Below are 16176 nucleotides of genomic sequence, written 5' to 3'. Positions count from 1 at the left end.
ATGTATTATTTTGATTACAATAAATTAAAAAGGTTTTGTACAAACAGAAGCAATGTACCCAAAATTAGAAGGGAGGCAGAAAGCTGGAAAGCAATTTTTGTGGCCAGTACTTCTGATAAAGGCCTCATCTCTAAAATATATAGGGAATTAAATCAAATTTATAAGAATCCAAGCCATTCCCCAACTGAGAGAGAAATGGTCAAAGAATATGAACAGGCAGTTTTCTGATGAAGAAATCAAAGCTATCTATTGCCATATGAAAAAATGCCCTAAATCACTATTGATTAGAGAGATGCAAATTAAAACAACTCTGAGGTACCACCTGACACCTGTCAGATTGGCTAAGATGACAAAAAAGGAAAATAATAAATATTGGAGAAGCTGTGGAAAAATTGGAACACTAATGCATTGTTGGTGGAGCTGTGAACTGATCCAACCATTCTGGAGAGCAATTTGGAATTATGCCCAAAGGGCTATAAAGGTATGCATACCCTTTGACCCAGCAATACCACTGTTGAGTCTTTTTCCCAAAGAGATCATAAAAAGGGGAAAAGGACCCACATGTACAAAAATATTGATAGCTGCTCTTTTTGTGGTGGCAAGGAATTGGAAATTGAGGGGCTGCCCATCAACTGGGGAATGGCTGAACAAGTTGTGGTATATGAATGTAATGGAATTCTATTGTGCTGTAAGAAATGATGAGCAGGTGGAATTTAGAGAAACCTGGAAGGACTTGCATGAACTGATGATGAGTGAGATGAGTAGAACCAGAAGAACGTTGTACACAGTATCATCAACATTATGTGTTGATCAATGGTAATAGACTAGATTATTCTCATCGATACAACGGTACAAGAAAGTTCCAAAGGACTCATGATGGAAAATGCTCTCCAAATCCAGGAAAAAAAAAGAAATGTGGAATATGGATGCAGACTGAACCATACTATTTCTTTTGTTTTTGGTGCTGTTTTTCTTTTTTTGAGGTTTTTCCTTTTGGTTCTGATTCTTCTAACATGACTAATGCAGAAATATGTTTAATTTTATTATACATATATAACCTATATCAGATTACCTGCTGTCTTGGGGAGGGGAGGAGAGAGGGGAGGGAGGGAGAAAAATTTGAAATTGGAAATCTTATGAAAACAAACGTTGAAAGCTATCTCTACATGTAACTGGAAAATAATAACATACTTTTATTAAAAAAAAAAAAAGAACCAAGGACCACCAGCACCAATGACAACAATCTGTGAGCTACCAACTGCCCCGGTTCAGACACTTTCACATTTTCTTATGCTTTTTGTTTGTTTGTTTTGGCGGGGCAATGAGGGTTAAGTGACTTGCCCAGGGTCACACAGCTAGTAAGTGTCAAGTGTCTGAGGCCACATTTGAACTCAGGTCCTCCTGACTCTAGGGCCAGTGCTTTATCCACTGCGCCACCTAGCTGCCCCTTTTCTTATGCTTTTAAAAGTTTCTTCTGTGCTAAGGAAATACACAACTATCCTTTTACCTACATGAGGTAAACTTAAACATTAAATGATTTGCCCCAGTACACTGGGGTGAGTGTGCAAAAATCTGGGGAGGTGGGGGGGGGAGGGGAGGAGAAAAAATACCCGACCTCTCTCTTCAGAGACCAGGCTCCTCCAGGACTGAGCCCAGCCTATACACATAGGTCCAGTGCTGGGTGCCCCTTAGTGAGAGAAGGAGAAGGAGAAGGAGAGTTCATTTCTCCTTCCTTCCCTCCCTTTCTCCCCCTGCCTCCCTCCTTCCTTCCTTCTGTCATGGGGAAATATGTGGTGGGGTCTTTAGGTATTCCTCCATAAAGAATGACAACTCTGGGCAGCTAGGTGGCGAAGTGGATAGAGCACTGGCCCTGGAGTCAGGAGTACCTGAGTTCAAATCCGGCCTCAGACACTTAACACTTACTAGCTGTGTGACCCTGGGCAAGTCACTTAACCCCAATTGCCTCACTTAAAAAAAAAAAAAAAGAATGACAACTCTGGAACACAATCCAGTTAGAATAGATCTGTGCTTTTTTGGGGGGTGGGGGCAATGAGGGTTAAGTGACTTGCCCAGGGTCACACAGCTAGTAAGTGTCTAAGGCCAGATTTGAACTCAGGTACTCCTGAATCCAGGGCCGCTGCTTTATCCACTGTGCTACCTAGGTGCTCCCACAATCCAATTAGAATAAACTGGTCTTTTATTTGGCGCTAGAGAAAGTGATGGAGAGGGAAATCGAAGACTTTTCACCTCAAGGGGAGGAGATGGCTTAGAGGCATCATTCTTCCCACACAGAAGAAAGGCAAAAGCGTTTATAGATGGGGTGACCACCTGACAATGGAAAATTCCTTTTGGGGGAGGGGTGGGGAAAGATTCCCGAGAGTCAGGGGGATTTTTCTTTTGGAATGATAGTCCTAACCTTTGGGGTTATCTCTGTCGCCTAGTTCAGGTCACGTAGTAGCCACACCTAACTGACTTTCCTGCTAGAGAATTTTATCTCCCCTTACTTCTTAGGTGTGTCAGTCTTGATGTCCAGCTCGCTAGTTTAAACTTTAATAGCCCCATGACTTCTTGATGTGTCTGGCCTGTCCTAAGCCCCATGTCACTTCCTTTCTCCCTTCCTTCTTTGTCTTTGTACCCTCTGCCTCTAACTGAAATGCCTGAAACAATAGGAAGAGCTAAAGAGCAATCTTGACCTCTTCTCCAGAGGCTTGGGGGCATGATGTAGTACAGAGAAGAACAAGGGGAGGTCCATCTCTGGGACTGTGTGGTACATATGGGACTTGCCCCACTGAGGCAGAAGCAGGGATGCTATGTGGACCCACAAGCACCACAGGGGAAAGGGCATCCTGCAATTGACACAGGAAGCAGAGACTAGTCATTGTGGTTGGTGGCTTCCTCTCCAGAGAAACATTGGAATCGCTCATACACATAGAGTTGACCTGAATAAGAAGTGACACTTCCTGCCCAGGGCGTTTCTCTGGGACAGGGCCGAGAGTCTCCCAAAGATTTAGACTTACAATGATTTCTCACTTCTGGAGCTTGTGTGGGGCCAAATAATGCCCCAGGAAGAATTAGAGGCAATGCCACAAAAGAGCAACGTGCATCCTTCTCTACTGGGAGGAAGAAGCCTCAGCATCAGAGAGAGCTCCAGCAGATGGCAGCATCAGAGCAGTAGAGAGGTAGCAACTGGCAGCCTGGGAGGCAGAGTGGGGTCAGCGAGTAACAGTCTAGACATGTACATCATGATGATGACGACGATGACAAGATGAATTATCTGAGAAGTAGTCCCTCTCTTACCAGTGAAGACTTCTTTGGGAGATTGCACCTCTCTCTGTCTGTGGAAGATGTGGGGAATGATTCTGCTCTTTGATTTTTCCCTTGTTATCTGGGGAGGGGGATTGGTCAAGTCAATCCAGCAAATCACCGTACCTCCACTTAAGCTGACAAGATGCTACATACTCTGTTTCTTTAACCAGGTGAAGACACTTTTGTTTAGTCAATCAATCAACCAAAGACTTTTGTGGGGGGAGGGCAATGAGGGTTAAGTGACTTGTCCAGGGTCACGCAGTTAGTAAGTGTTAAGTGTCTGAGGCCAGATTTGAACTCAGGTGCTCCCGAATCCAGGGCTGGTGCTTTATCGACTGCACCAACTAGATGCCCCCCAACCAAAGACTTTAGGCCAGGGATTATTTTTTTTTTAAGTGGAACATATGATTTTATTCAGACCACCACCTTTTGTTTTAAAAGAGAAACTGAAAAGCAGGGTGGTGGAGAGGGGAGTAATGTTTAGAACAATATAGAACACATGGAACTTTTGTCATTTGATCATTTTATACTTAAATTTGTTTGGGTTTTTGAAAGTCCGTTTTATAGCTACCAAGTGGGAAGCAAATCTTCAAAATGTACAATTTCCTTTAGAGAAGTTTCAGAACTAAAGATTTGATTTACATGAAAAGCTGTAGAGAAAGTAGTTGAAAAGTCCATTCATAAAACTTTTCTTTAGACCTAGACCGGGGATTCTTAACCCATAGTCTTTGAACTTTAAAAAAATGCATTTTTGATAACTATACTTGAATATTATAATTGTATGTAGGGCAGCTAGGTGGCACCATAGTGCATAGAGTGTTGGACCTGGATCTTCTGACTTTTAAATCTGCCCTCCCACACTTACTGGCTTTGTGATCCTGGACAAGTCACTTCACCCTATTTGCCTCAGTTTCCCCATCTGTAAAATGAACAGGCTGGGCCAGATGATCTTTAAGGTCCTTCCCAGCTGTGGATCAGTTCCTCAATTTGTAAAATGAGCTAGAGAAGGAAGTGTCAAACCACTCCAGTATCTCTGCCTGGAAAACTCCAAACGGGGTCACAACGAGTTGGACCAAACAGCGTCATCATATGTATTTTTTTTTGCACATTTTAAAAAACATTATTCTGAGAAGGGGTTTCACAAGACTACTGGAGAGGGCCACGACACACAAAAAGTTGAAGAACTCCTGCTTTAGATTAAATGTGAAAAGTCTTTGGTTAATTTAGAAGTCACTGAAAGCCATTGGATGAAATGAAATAATGGTATCCAGAAGGCATTTGGATTGGGCGAGGGGAAGTCATGCCCTGGAGGGAGGGAGGGAGGATTATATCAAATGGCAAGCCAATTCAGAGCTCAGGAATTTGGGTACCTGACATCTTTGGGTAGAACTTTGCCATTGCCTGGAGGGGGGGAGCCCTTCCCTGTCCTTATTCTAGCTAGAAGTCAGTCTATCCCACTTTGTTCCTGCACTCAAGTCAGATCTTGCCAGCTTCAGAGATTCTAAGCATTTTTTTTTGGCAGGGCAATGAGGGTTAAGCGACTTGCCTAAGGTCACACAGCTAGTTAAGTGTCAAGTGTTTGAGGCTGGATTTGAACTCAGGTCCTCCTGAATCCAAGGCCAGTGCTTTATCCACTGCACCACCTAGCTGCCCGATTCTAAGCATTTTGAACTTCCTTTCCAAATCCTACTTCTAGTGAGGTCCCTGGAACAGCTGACAAAGTCTGCATGGGGACCTGAGGACAAATGGAGGACAGAAGCCTGGGGGAAAAACTCCATCATGTTTAGGGACAAAAAGCCTGTGTGCTGTAAGCTTGGGCCCCCATGCCCCTGAGCTCGGTGCAGACTCGAGGGGGAGTATGGGACAGGCTTTGAAGGGCATATTTTGGACTGATTACTCTTGCTACTCAACTTTTCCAAATATAACCCCCCTTAACAGCTTGAGTGTGGCCGACTAAAAGGAATCCCTGCTACAAAACCCAACATCAGCCATCCACGTGTGTAATTCAGTTGTATCTGTCTGTTTTGTCTGATTTCCAGCTGCTATGTCCTGTACCATTGCTACTGTCACTGGACCGCAGATCTGAAGCTGGAAGGGGGTCTCAGAAGCCATTGAATCCAACCCTCTTATTTTACAGATGGGGAAACTGAGGCCCAGGGACAGGGACTTGTCCAAGGTCTCAGGTGGCAAGTATCAAAGGTGAGATAAAAGATTTTGAGCAGAAAGGAACCTTAGAAGCCAAGTGGGTGAACCCTCTTATTTGGATGATAGATTTATAGCTGGAAAGGACCTTAAAGATCATCTAGCCCAGCCTGTTCATTTTACAGATGGGGAAACTGAGGCCCATAGAGTGATTTGCCCTAGGTCACACAGGTATAGGTGTCTGAAGCAAGCTTTGAACCCGTGTTCCTAATTCCAAGGGCAGGTAGTGAGTGGCTCCGTGTTCCCAGCATGTGGCCTGTGGCATGGCACACAAATGCTCCTTTGTTGATTGGTCTGTGGATTCAGGATTCAAAGCAAGGTCTTCTGACTCCAAGCCCAGCATCCCCGTGACTCAGGCCAATCCTACTGTCTGTTTGTATGTGTTGAGACACATCAGAGGTTCCCTTTTTTGAAAACCCTTAAAACCACAAAGACCCTTACTGTACAGCAGCCACCACCAAGTGTACCTGGAAAGGGGTGGCCCGCAGATACTATCCTGGAGAAGTGGATAGCACAAAGGACCTGGGTTCAAATGCTCCCACTGATGAGCGTGGTGAAGCCTGATGCTACTTTCTCCCTATCAGTGGTCCAAACCTTGTTTAGACTTGTACAATAATGGGAAATTGCTTGATGATGCATATTTATTACCAGGTTTTGTTTCCTTTTTTTCCTCCTCAACAGGAAAAGTAGAAACGGGGTGGGGGCGGTGGGGGAGAGAGAAAAGAAATACTTTTTATTGAAAAAAAATTAAGCTAAATTTATTTTAATAAACATTTTAATTGAAATTCCACCTCTGATGCTTACGATATGATTTTGAGCCTTGACTTCCTAGTCTGACAAGGGGGACCATACCTATCATTATGATCTTAGTGGCCCACCCCATACCTCCCATGCTGCTCCTCTCCCCTCTTCCCCTCCCCATCAGCTCCCTGAGCCTCCACCACTCAGGAAGCATTTTGGGCCTCTCTTTTTGGGTGAATAAACCACCACATCTTACAGGACTGAATAGTGGACAAGGCTTCTCCTCCCCCTTGCCAAGGGTGAGGAACACACCTGTTTTTATAATCACACACATTTTTTGGCCCTACCAGCTCAGCCAGCCGGCTGATTGAATCTGCAGAAGACAAGTAGTGAGGAAATCAAAATCCGGGAATGTGATCCCTCTGGCCCCTGCTCTCAGACGGGCCTTCGGCAGCTCCCCTCTCCCTAGCTCCTGCCTTTGGATTCTCCTTCCACTCATTCCTCCCACCTGTGCTAGAATGGATGTAGCCCTGAGCTTTCCTCTGCTATGGGCACTGGCTGCTCCCTCAGACCCGGCTGTCTTCCTTTGCCTGGCCTGCTCCAGCATCAAAGCCCAAGGGCTCGGAGGGAGGGCAGCTCAAAGTGGAAGAGGCAGCAGGACCTCCCAGGGGCACCCGAGCCCAGATGAGCCAGATCCCTGCCTTGTATTTGAGGGGTTATCAGATGGCAGAAATCTGGGATCTCATGGAGAGAGGGAGCTAGCTTCCCGATGAGCTAACTCCTTCTGCAGAGCTGGTCAGTCCCTTCCCCGCATGAGGACAAGGGCCTGTCTGTGGTCATATGGCCAGAATATGTCAAAGGGGAACTTAAAGCCTGGGCCTTCCTAGGTGGGAGGCCAGCTCTCTATCAGGCCACACTGCCTTAAGTGCCTTGCTCATCGCTCTGGTGTCAGAGGCGGAAGTGTGAGGATAAGTCAGCCTCCCGAACTCCAGAGCCCAGCGCACTGCAGCTGTGCGAAGGAAGCCTTCATCCTTTGGGCATCACTTAGCTCTGACTATACTGGGGTCGGAGGGCAGGGGTCAGGAGAGCTGTCTTGGCCATTCGAAAGGCTATCATCATTGGTCCACTTGGCGCAGAGGGCAGTGGGGGCAACAGACAGAAACTGAGAGGGGCCAATTCCGGCTTGATGCTAGGAAAAATTTCTGAATGACCCCAAAGCAGGAGAGGCTGTTGTGGGCAGTGGTTTCTTCTTCACTGCTTTGGAACAAAAAGATGACCACTTGTGGTCACTTACAGAGAACTTTTATTCAGACATGGCGTTGATAGCTGGAGGGGACCTTACTCTGGCTTATCCTCTACTAAAGGCCAAGCAGAACAAGTTTCTACAAAAGGGGGTCACCTCCTCCTCCGCTAATGTGCCATGCTCAAGGGGACCCTAGCTTCTGAAGGGTTTGCCAGGAGGCACCATCTCTGCCAGGCCTCCATCAGTTGGATACCAGCTTCAGGAAGATCGGCATCTTCCAGGACCATTGAGGTTACAGGGAGGTGGTGATCAGCACTGGCCAATGCCCAACATCAGAGCTGATGGAAGACTTGAGGGCTGGCATTCTGTCAATCACCGCCCCACCCCACCCCCCCCTCCACCTGGTACTCCATCTGCTTTGACTTGACTGCACCAAGTGCCAGCTGATGGACACAGAGGCCGGGAAGTGACCTCACTCACAAGCCCAGACTGGCTCTTCTTCTACAACGTAGCATGGGTCCCGGCAGCACCCACGGAAGCCAGGATAGCCACAGCATCACTCAGAGAAATCCTGTACACACCGAGCACTTTGTAAAACCCAAAATAGTTTTATTTTTGTCCCCTCAGATCTTTGTCTCCACAAGGAATTTAGCAAACATGCTAAGGTTACAAATTGTCTAGCAGACAGAAACATGCAGCGCTGATTCCTCAGCCAGTTGCTGCCAGGTGAGCAGCAGCCCCGTCCCCCTGAGCGAGAGGCCCCGCAGGCCTGGGACGGTTCCCAGAAATGTACTGTAGGTGTGCAGCACGCAGTCGTCAGCCACCGGAGGTAGGTCTCTTGACAGTTAAAAAAAGACAAACAAACAAGCCTCTACTTCAGTGTGTGACGGATTCCTCTGCAGGAGCAGTTCAAGGGGTTGCAGGCTTTGGATTGCAAAATCCTGAATTCTATCACAGAGTAGTAGAGTGGGAGGTCCAGGGGGCCAGGAGAGCTTCAAAGTACCATCTGAAACCCTCCCTCCTTCCTTCCCGGACAGCAGTGGCAATGGCGGGCACGCAGCGTCAGCTGCCCAGCCAGGAGCCAGAGGAAGGAGGGCACAAGGGTGTGATTCTTCGACAGAAAAATGCGTCCTCTGCCGTGGGCACTTCTTGAGCCTCCCATTGTTGATGGGAGGCTGGTGCGAGGGGAGCTGGGAGCTGAGGCTGTGGGCCACCCCTGCCCCTTCAACAGGAGCAGCCAAATGAAAACAGGAGGGGAAGCAGGAGCCCTGAGTGCTTCCGGTGCGAGCCCCACAGCCTTTGGCAATCCCGCCTTTCAGGACCCAACCTCGCCGGAGAGGCCGTCGGGAAACCAAGATGCCGGCCTCTGGAAGGGCAGAGCACTGGCGCACGTCCGTCCGTCCTGATGTGCAGAAGATCTGCCACCACAAAGAGAGACTAGCTTAAAGAAAAATAACTCGCCAACATTTATACAGTCTGAGAGCCAAACCAGGTCTCCGTACAGCGAACTGTACAAAGGAGACAAAAAGGAGTAGGCCCTATTAGCACAGTGATCATTTTAATAGAAAAGAAAGAGCTTCCATTTCCACTGTCAACATAGGCTATGTACAGAACTGTGCAGAGATAGAGCTACATGGATAAAGCTTCATTCTAGGCCTCTGAGACATTGATAATAATGGTTCCCTGAACCTTGAGAGTGCAAGTAAGGACAAAAACAAAGTTTAGTTTGTATGAATATGGAATAAATACAATAATTAAAACAGGAATCTCCCTTATAGTGAAACACAAGCCAGTCCTGAACTGCTGTGGCAAAGTGTAAAAAATTGGGCAATGCAAGATCTGGGTTTCGATAGGAGGAAAAGCGATGTGGGCCCTGCCCCAGGCAGGGGATGTTAGGGGAGGTTTCCAGGAGGCAACACCCAGCCATGGACATCAGCCTTTGACGGCAACTTTGTTGTCTGCAGCAGCAAACATAGCATAGAAGCGGGAGCTATCGTTGGACAGAAGCACAGACGGCGTGTCAAATTCCACGACCTGGAAGAGAGGAGCAGAGCATGGAGCATGATTCAAAGGACCGCACCCCAGCTTGTGGGGCACCAGAAACCTGGGTTGGGATCTCCTAGAGGAGGCCCTGGGGGCTCCCCGGGGGCTTCTGCTTCTCTCAACACGAGCCAAGTGGAAAGCTGGGCCCTAAACCGCAACAGGGAAGACAGTCTCCCTCACCAGCTCCCTAATTGCACTGACTACCAGAATGCTCCATGGGCAGTGAGCCATGTGCTCCCTGCAAAGCCACAGAACACCAGCTGCCCACCGAGAGCCTGCAGAGGCGCTGCACTCTAACGTCAGGCCCTGGCCCTGCTGCTCACTCCCGGGATGACCTTGGAAGAGTCACTTCCCCTGTTTCCTCATCTATAAAATAAACAAGTTGGGACTCAATGTTCTGAGTCTTTCCTGCTTCTAATAGTCTATAAATCTTTGCTTTCTCCCATTAAGCAAGCATTTGGCCTCACACACAAGGGGACCTCAGGACACTGGTGTCAAAGTGAAGCGAACCCACCTCCACGTGCCCTTTCCACATCTAGGTGAGGACATGCAGGAGCAGCCCCGGGGAGACAAAGGGTGAGGAGAGCCAGAGGCTCAAGAAGACGCTGTTTGTCCTTGTTCTCCTCTACCTCAGAGGCACAGCAAAGAGCCTCGGCGTTCAGTCCCCCGTCACGAGTGTCACTCTGACTGTGCGGTGCTGACTTTGACCAAGCCAAATAAGTCTCACCAAGAAAAGACTCTCCATCCTTCACCCAGTAACCCTCTCTATGCGTATCCTCAGCTGCCTCCCAGAGACATCATCTTGGACCCTGTAATAGGGCTGAGAGGGGCAACATGCAGGATGGGGGCCCCTCCAGGGCTCGGTACTCTACCTGACCCTGCATCAGCACCATGATCCGGTCTGAGCCCAGGACAGTGTGCAGGCGATGAGCGATTGTTAGCATGGTGCAGTCGGCAAAGGCTTCCCGGATGGTCTCCTGAATCAGTAAATCGGTCTCGGTGTCCATGGCCGCCGTTGCTTCGTCCAGGATCAGAACCTATCAATGGGCCAATCTCCGGTTATAGACCAGTGGAAATCATAGGTGTTCTTAACGATCATTTGTTTCTGATACAACAGCTAACCTATGGTCCCCCAACAGGAGAACCCACTAATCTGTTGAAGCACAGAGCAGTGAAGGCCAAAGCCAACAGCTTCTTCATCAGGGCACGCTTTCCAGAAGTGCTAGAAGGTTTGGAAGCATGGATGCCTTGAGGACTCTCACCATGCAGGGTACTTAGGACACCCCTCAATCACTTGAGGGGCCTTACCTTACAGCGCCGCAGCAGGGCTCTCGCGATGCACAGTAGCTGGCGTTCCCCCACTGAGAAGTTATCCCCATTCTCCAACACTTCAGACTCAAGTTTCAGAGGTAGCTGAGCAACCTGGAGAGAAGAGAGAAGGAAAGGAAATTCAACTAAGACCAGAGGATTGGCCCTGTTCCCCAGGCCCGGGTCAGTGTCTGCATGGGAAGGAGGGGAAAGAGCAAGAGGGACAGCAGACAGCCTAGCCTGACCCTACAAGCATATGCTCAGAGTAGAAACACTAGGGGAAAGGGGCAGCTAGGTGGCGCAGTGGATAAAGCACCGGCTCTGGATTCAGGAAGACCTGAGTTCAAATCTGGCCTCAGACACTTGACACTTACTAGCTGTGTGACTCTGGGCAAGTCACTTAACCCTCACTGCCCTGCCACCCCCCAAAAGAAACACTAGGGGAGTAAGCAGGGCATGGCTTCCTCCAGGGAGTAACTACAGATGGGTGGCTGCCCATGTCCACTGAGGCACAGACTCAGCAGGGAAGATAAGGCAACAGTATCTTCCTTCTTTCCCCCTTGCAGCTTCATGTCTACTTACACATTCTTTCATATGTGTCCTTTCTAGAGCATCCCAAATCTGGTCTTCACTGTACTGGTTGAAAGGATCCAAGTTTGACCTGGGCAGAAGGGAGGAAGGGAGGAAGGGAGGAAGCAGAGTCACCGGTTTTAGGGGCCCGATATGGCCACGGCTCCCTCAAGTGGCAGGGAGGGAGGCAGAAGGCACGAGCGAAAGCTGAGAAATCATTAAGTCCATGGACAGGTACAGAGCAACATCACCTCTTACGGGGCAGAAACTGAGTCTGATGTCACAGGACAAGACTCAAGCCTTTGTTCCTGACTGAGGGGCTCACCTGGGCAGCCTACCAAATCAGGATCCCCTCAGAGGAGGGCAAGTACAAGGAACCTGAGCTGGCCCGGCCCACAGTCCAGGGCCACCGTGAAGAAAGGTCAGAAGGTCAGAAGCCCCAAGGGTCTACAGTAATGACCAGGATTCTCTTGCCTACCCCAATCCTGAAGAACATAATTCTTCCTAAGCCCCTGCCACTAACCAGTGCACAGAGCCAGGAAGACATATACTGCACTCTCCGTGGCTGCTTCAAGATCGTTTCTCCTCCACTGCCCCTCAATGAGATTTTCTAAAGTCCAGATACAACCCACTTATAACAGGCCCCCTACCAAAACACAGACACAGACAGACACACTCATGTGCCTCTCCTCTCTCCTGACTCCAAGGCACCTTCCCAACCTTTTCCATTCATGGCTCAAAGTGATCTTCATCATGCCACCCTCAGGGCTTTCCTCGTGCACGCAGACAATCCAGTGTACAAACCACTTCAGTGATGACTCTGCCCTTCAAACACACCAAACGTGATCACGCCTTGGTGCCTTCATCTCTCTCGACTAAGTGACCACAAGCTCGTGGCCTCCCATTCCTCTCACTCTTTGCTCAAAGCAAGACCTTTAAGGCCCTTGACTGAAAACCTGAAAGCTCCCCAGAACCTATTAGAACACCTGGCACAGAGTAGGGCCTTTAAAAGACTTTGGCTTGATTGGTCTGAAAGAGGCCTGGGCTGGATTCCAGGTCGGGTGGGAGTGGTCAGACGTGTGCGTGCAAAGGACTTTCAGGCTGGGGGAGAGGGCTTTGTCTTTGTACTCGCAGGGCCTAGAGTGTGCAGGGCACCAGAGAGGAAGCTTGAGAGAGGTCAAAATTGAAAAATGAGAGCTGGCCTTTTGAGGGCTCTTTAAATTCTCCTCTCATGTGAGCCTTACAACACCCTCAATTTACAGAAGAGGAAACTGAGGCAGAGCAGTTAAAGGGATTTCCCACCTAGTGAAACTCCTGGCTCCCTTCAAGGGGCAAGTCACACCACCTTCTTACTTAGGCCTTTCCTGATTTTCTTCCCCACTAGTTCACTTGTTGTTTTTCAGTCACGTCCAACTCTTCATGACTCCATTTGAGGTTTTCTTGGCCAATAGCATCCTGAATTTGACAACTAAAAACCAAGACCTGGGGCCGAGGCCTCTAAGACGACCTACCAATAAGCAAAAGGAATTCTGCCCTACAAACTGCTGGGCACCCCCCTGGCCTTGCAGAAGCTATGCTCCAAAAACCTGCCATGAGACCATAAGGCCAGGGTTGCTCTCGCTGGTCTCCCCTATTCTCCAACCACTCAACCAACGCCTGCACAAGTCAAGGTCACCATTTCAGCCACGTTTCGATGGCACCTGGAAGGCCAACATCCTATCTCGATCAGTGGTTTACTTCAAAGAAATGGACATAAAAGTATACGCCTTCCCCTTTCAAAGCAGAAATCATTCACACAAGTGTCCTTATCATGCTTCTAAATTCATCCAGTTTAGGTATTTCAGCGAGGATCCCACCTCCCACCTTTGGCTCTTCCTCATCCCACACTCCCCCGACTTCACCTCTTTAACATCCTGCCACCAAAGGCTCCTCATGCCTCCGACCTAGACTATGCTAACAGCCCCTAAGTTGTGCTTCTGGGTCTAGAAGCTTCTTTCTTCTCTGCTCAGTCCTTCACAAAGTTACAAAAAATCACTTTCCTCATCAATAAATCCTGACCGTGTCACTCTTCTTAAAATCCGCCAGTACTTAGGACAGAGGATAAGCTCCTTAGCTTGGAATTTCAAGCCCCCTACCTTTCCAAACCATTTTCCTATCATTCCCGTCACATACTCAGGCTCCCAGCCAAACTAAACTAATACCTTTCCTTTTGCCTTCAAGGTGCTGTTCAAGTGCCAAGGAAGCCTTTCCTGCAGTAATTCCCACAGCTTGTGCCCTTTCCTTCCCCAGATGTTGTGAAAACATGTTGCTATTCCCTCTCCACCCAAGGTGGGCCTATACTTATCTGTCAGGTTTTCCCTCTTCTTCCACTGGGAAGAGGCTCCTCTCCCTGTTCCCCTTGACTACCCCCAGCAGAATAGAGGGCTTCCGGCCTCTACGGATCACTGGCACTTCAGTAACCTCAGCTTCTCATGCCAGACTTTGCATTGTAGACTGCTAAATGAACAACGGTTGTTTCCCAAACCAAATTCTTCTTTTGAAAGTTAGAGAGAGAGCCTGAGAGAGACTATGTGCAGGGAGGAATTTGGCTCATTCATCTTCTGAGGATCAAGTTGGGGAAAATCCCTATTTACTAGAAGAAAGACAAAGCTTTTCTGCTTCTCAAGTAAATGGACGTTTTGCATCTTCTGCATGGAAGGGAGTAGCAGCAGGGAGCTGCAGAAGAGGTGGAGGGAGAAGGGATATTTTAAATCCATCGTCCTGTGAAATGAATCCTCCTGAGGACTGACCCCTCCACTGTATCCCACCTGTCTCCTAAACCTGGCCTTTCCAAACCCTACCCATGACTCGAGGCTAATCTCTTATAACAAAGAAAGCCACCAAGGAAAGATCTGTCCAGAAGGTCCACCACAGAATCACCTGAAAATGAAGCCCAGAAAAGACTACCAAGAGAACACAACAGTTTCATGTTTGCCCAGTGGTGACTTCGAGTCCTCCTCAACTTTGCACAAGCGTCCTCACCTGACGTTGCCGCTGAACAACACTGGTTCTTGAGGAATGATAGAGAGTTTGCTACGGAGATCAGCAAGACCAATGTCATTGATCTTCACCCCGTCGATTTTGATGCAGCCTCCTGAGAGCTCCACCAGGCGGAAGAGGGCCATACCCAGAGAGGATTTCCCTGGCAAGACACAAGGAAATGCAAAACAGCAGGTTAATCCCCACATCCTTCGACAAAATCAGAGGCAGTTTTGTTCAAATTTCCTCTATGAATCACATAACAAAAGCATATAACGGGGGCAGCTAGTTGGCACAGTGGATAGAGCACCAGCCCTGGAGTCAGGAGGACCTGCGTTCAAGTCTGGCCTCAGACACTTAACACTTACTAGCTGTGTGACCCTGGGCAAGTCACTTAACCCCAATTGCCTCACTAAAAAAAAATAAATAAATAACGAAGTACCAAAAGCTCTTGGCAGAGGTAACTCAACAAAAGTTGCCCAGTGTCCACTCTGCAGTGGAGATTAACTGTGAAAGTTAGAGAGAGAGCCTGAGAGAGACTATGTGCAGGGAGGAATTTGGCTCATTCATCTTCTGAGGATCAAGTTGGGGAAAATCCCTATTTACTAGAAGAAAGACAAAGCTTTTCTGCTTCTCAAGTAAATGGACGTTTTGCATCTTCTGCATGGAAGGGAGTAGCAGCAGGGAGCTGCAGAAGAGGTGGAAGGAGAAGGGATATTTTAAATCCATCGTCCTGTGAAATGAATCCTCTGGACCCCGAACTCAAAGAACTGAGGCTACCAGGGAAGCCGCCAACAAAGTCCAGCAGAGGTCGAGTGGAAGGAATCATGTATATGGATAAATAGACAAATGAAAGAAAAGTAGTTCTGGTGAAGAATTCAATAAATAGACCTGAGCCAATGTGAGGGGAAGCTCATGGTTCACAGCTCAGACTGACCAGGGGCCACTAGAGCTGCAGAGTCCCAGGGCACGTGGGAAAGGCCTCCTCTGGGCACTGAGTGCAGAATCACCCTGTGGCAGTCCAGGAGCAGGGCATGGAATTGGGCCTCACTTGTACAAGAGCACCTTGGCATTCGGCTCCTCGTGCTTTCAGAAGCTTAATGGGATCATGTCTATGCTGGACTAAGTAAGTGGCACTTGCCTGACCTGGAGTTTATGGGAAAAGCCTCCTGAGACAGGAGACACACAGACAGGGATGGGGAAGCAAAGAGAACTTTGAAAACTTTAAAGAAAAGCTCTCACAAGCTTTTGGAACCTATCCCTGGTTCCCAGAAATACCTGGACGTAGCTGAGGGCTGGTATTCAAGCCTAAAGTCTGGGGCCCCAGGGTGGGTGGTGTTTGTGTCTACCTGTCATGGGGCGGGGGGTGCCCCTAAAAGCCAGGCAGTTCCCCCAGGGGAGGAGGCGCTGGCCTTGGGCACTCATCCTCCTATACCACCTCGGGTATATATCATTTAATAAATGGCTCTCACTGCTAGCTTTTGCAGCTTAGCAAGGCCCTTTGCCCTTGCCTCTTGTCACCTGGAAGATCCCTGTCCCTGGGTCAGGGCCTCTTCCTTTTTTTGGTTCTCCACTTCCCGGTACCAGGATCCCATCAAATCTGAGTGGATCCTGCCTCCAATTCGTGTTTCCTTTCTCAAAGAGGAGCCTGAGACCACCTGTACACACTCAGATGGGGGCTGCACTGACAGCCCCAAAAGGCCTAAGTGGAGAAGTGAATGAAGCAGAGCTAGGAGCAAAGCCCA

General features: G+C 48.5%; 1 protein-coding gene across 1 annotated transcript in view; it reads right to left on the bottom strand.

The window, feature by feature from the left end:
• Positions 1 to 8068: 8068 nt before the first annotated feature.
• The window catches only part of ABCC5 (ATP binding cassette subfamily C member 5), a 53134-nt gene continuing 45026 nt past the window's right edge, over positions 8069 to 16176 (bottom strand). Inside the window, 5 exon segments of the mRNA XM_044000599.1 lie at positions 8069 to 9526; positions 10408 to 10572; positions 10844 to 10957; positions 11426 to 11504; positions 14435 to 14594. Coding sequence (XP_043856534.1) covers positions 9425 to 9526; positions 10408 to 10572; positions 10844 to 10957; positions 11426 to 11504; positions 14435 to 14594 — 620 coding nt within the window. The 3' untranslated portion in view covers positions 8069 to 9424.

The sequence above is a fragment of the Dromiciops gliroides genome, chromosome 4, assembly GCF_019393635.1.
Source record: "Dromiciops gliroides isolate mDroGli1 chromosome 4, mDroGli1.pri, whole genome shotgun sequence".
NCBI classification, from domain to species: Eukaryota; Metazoa; Chordata; class Mammalia; order Microbiotheria; family Microbiotheriidae; genus Dromiciops; species Dromiciops gliroides.
This window is presented reverse-complemented; position numbering and strand designations above follow the sequence as displayed.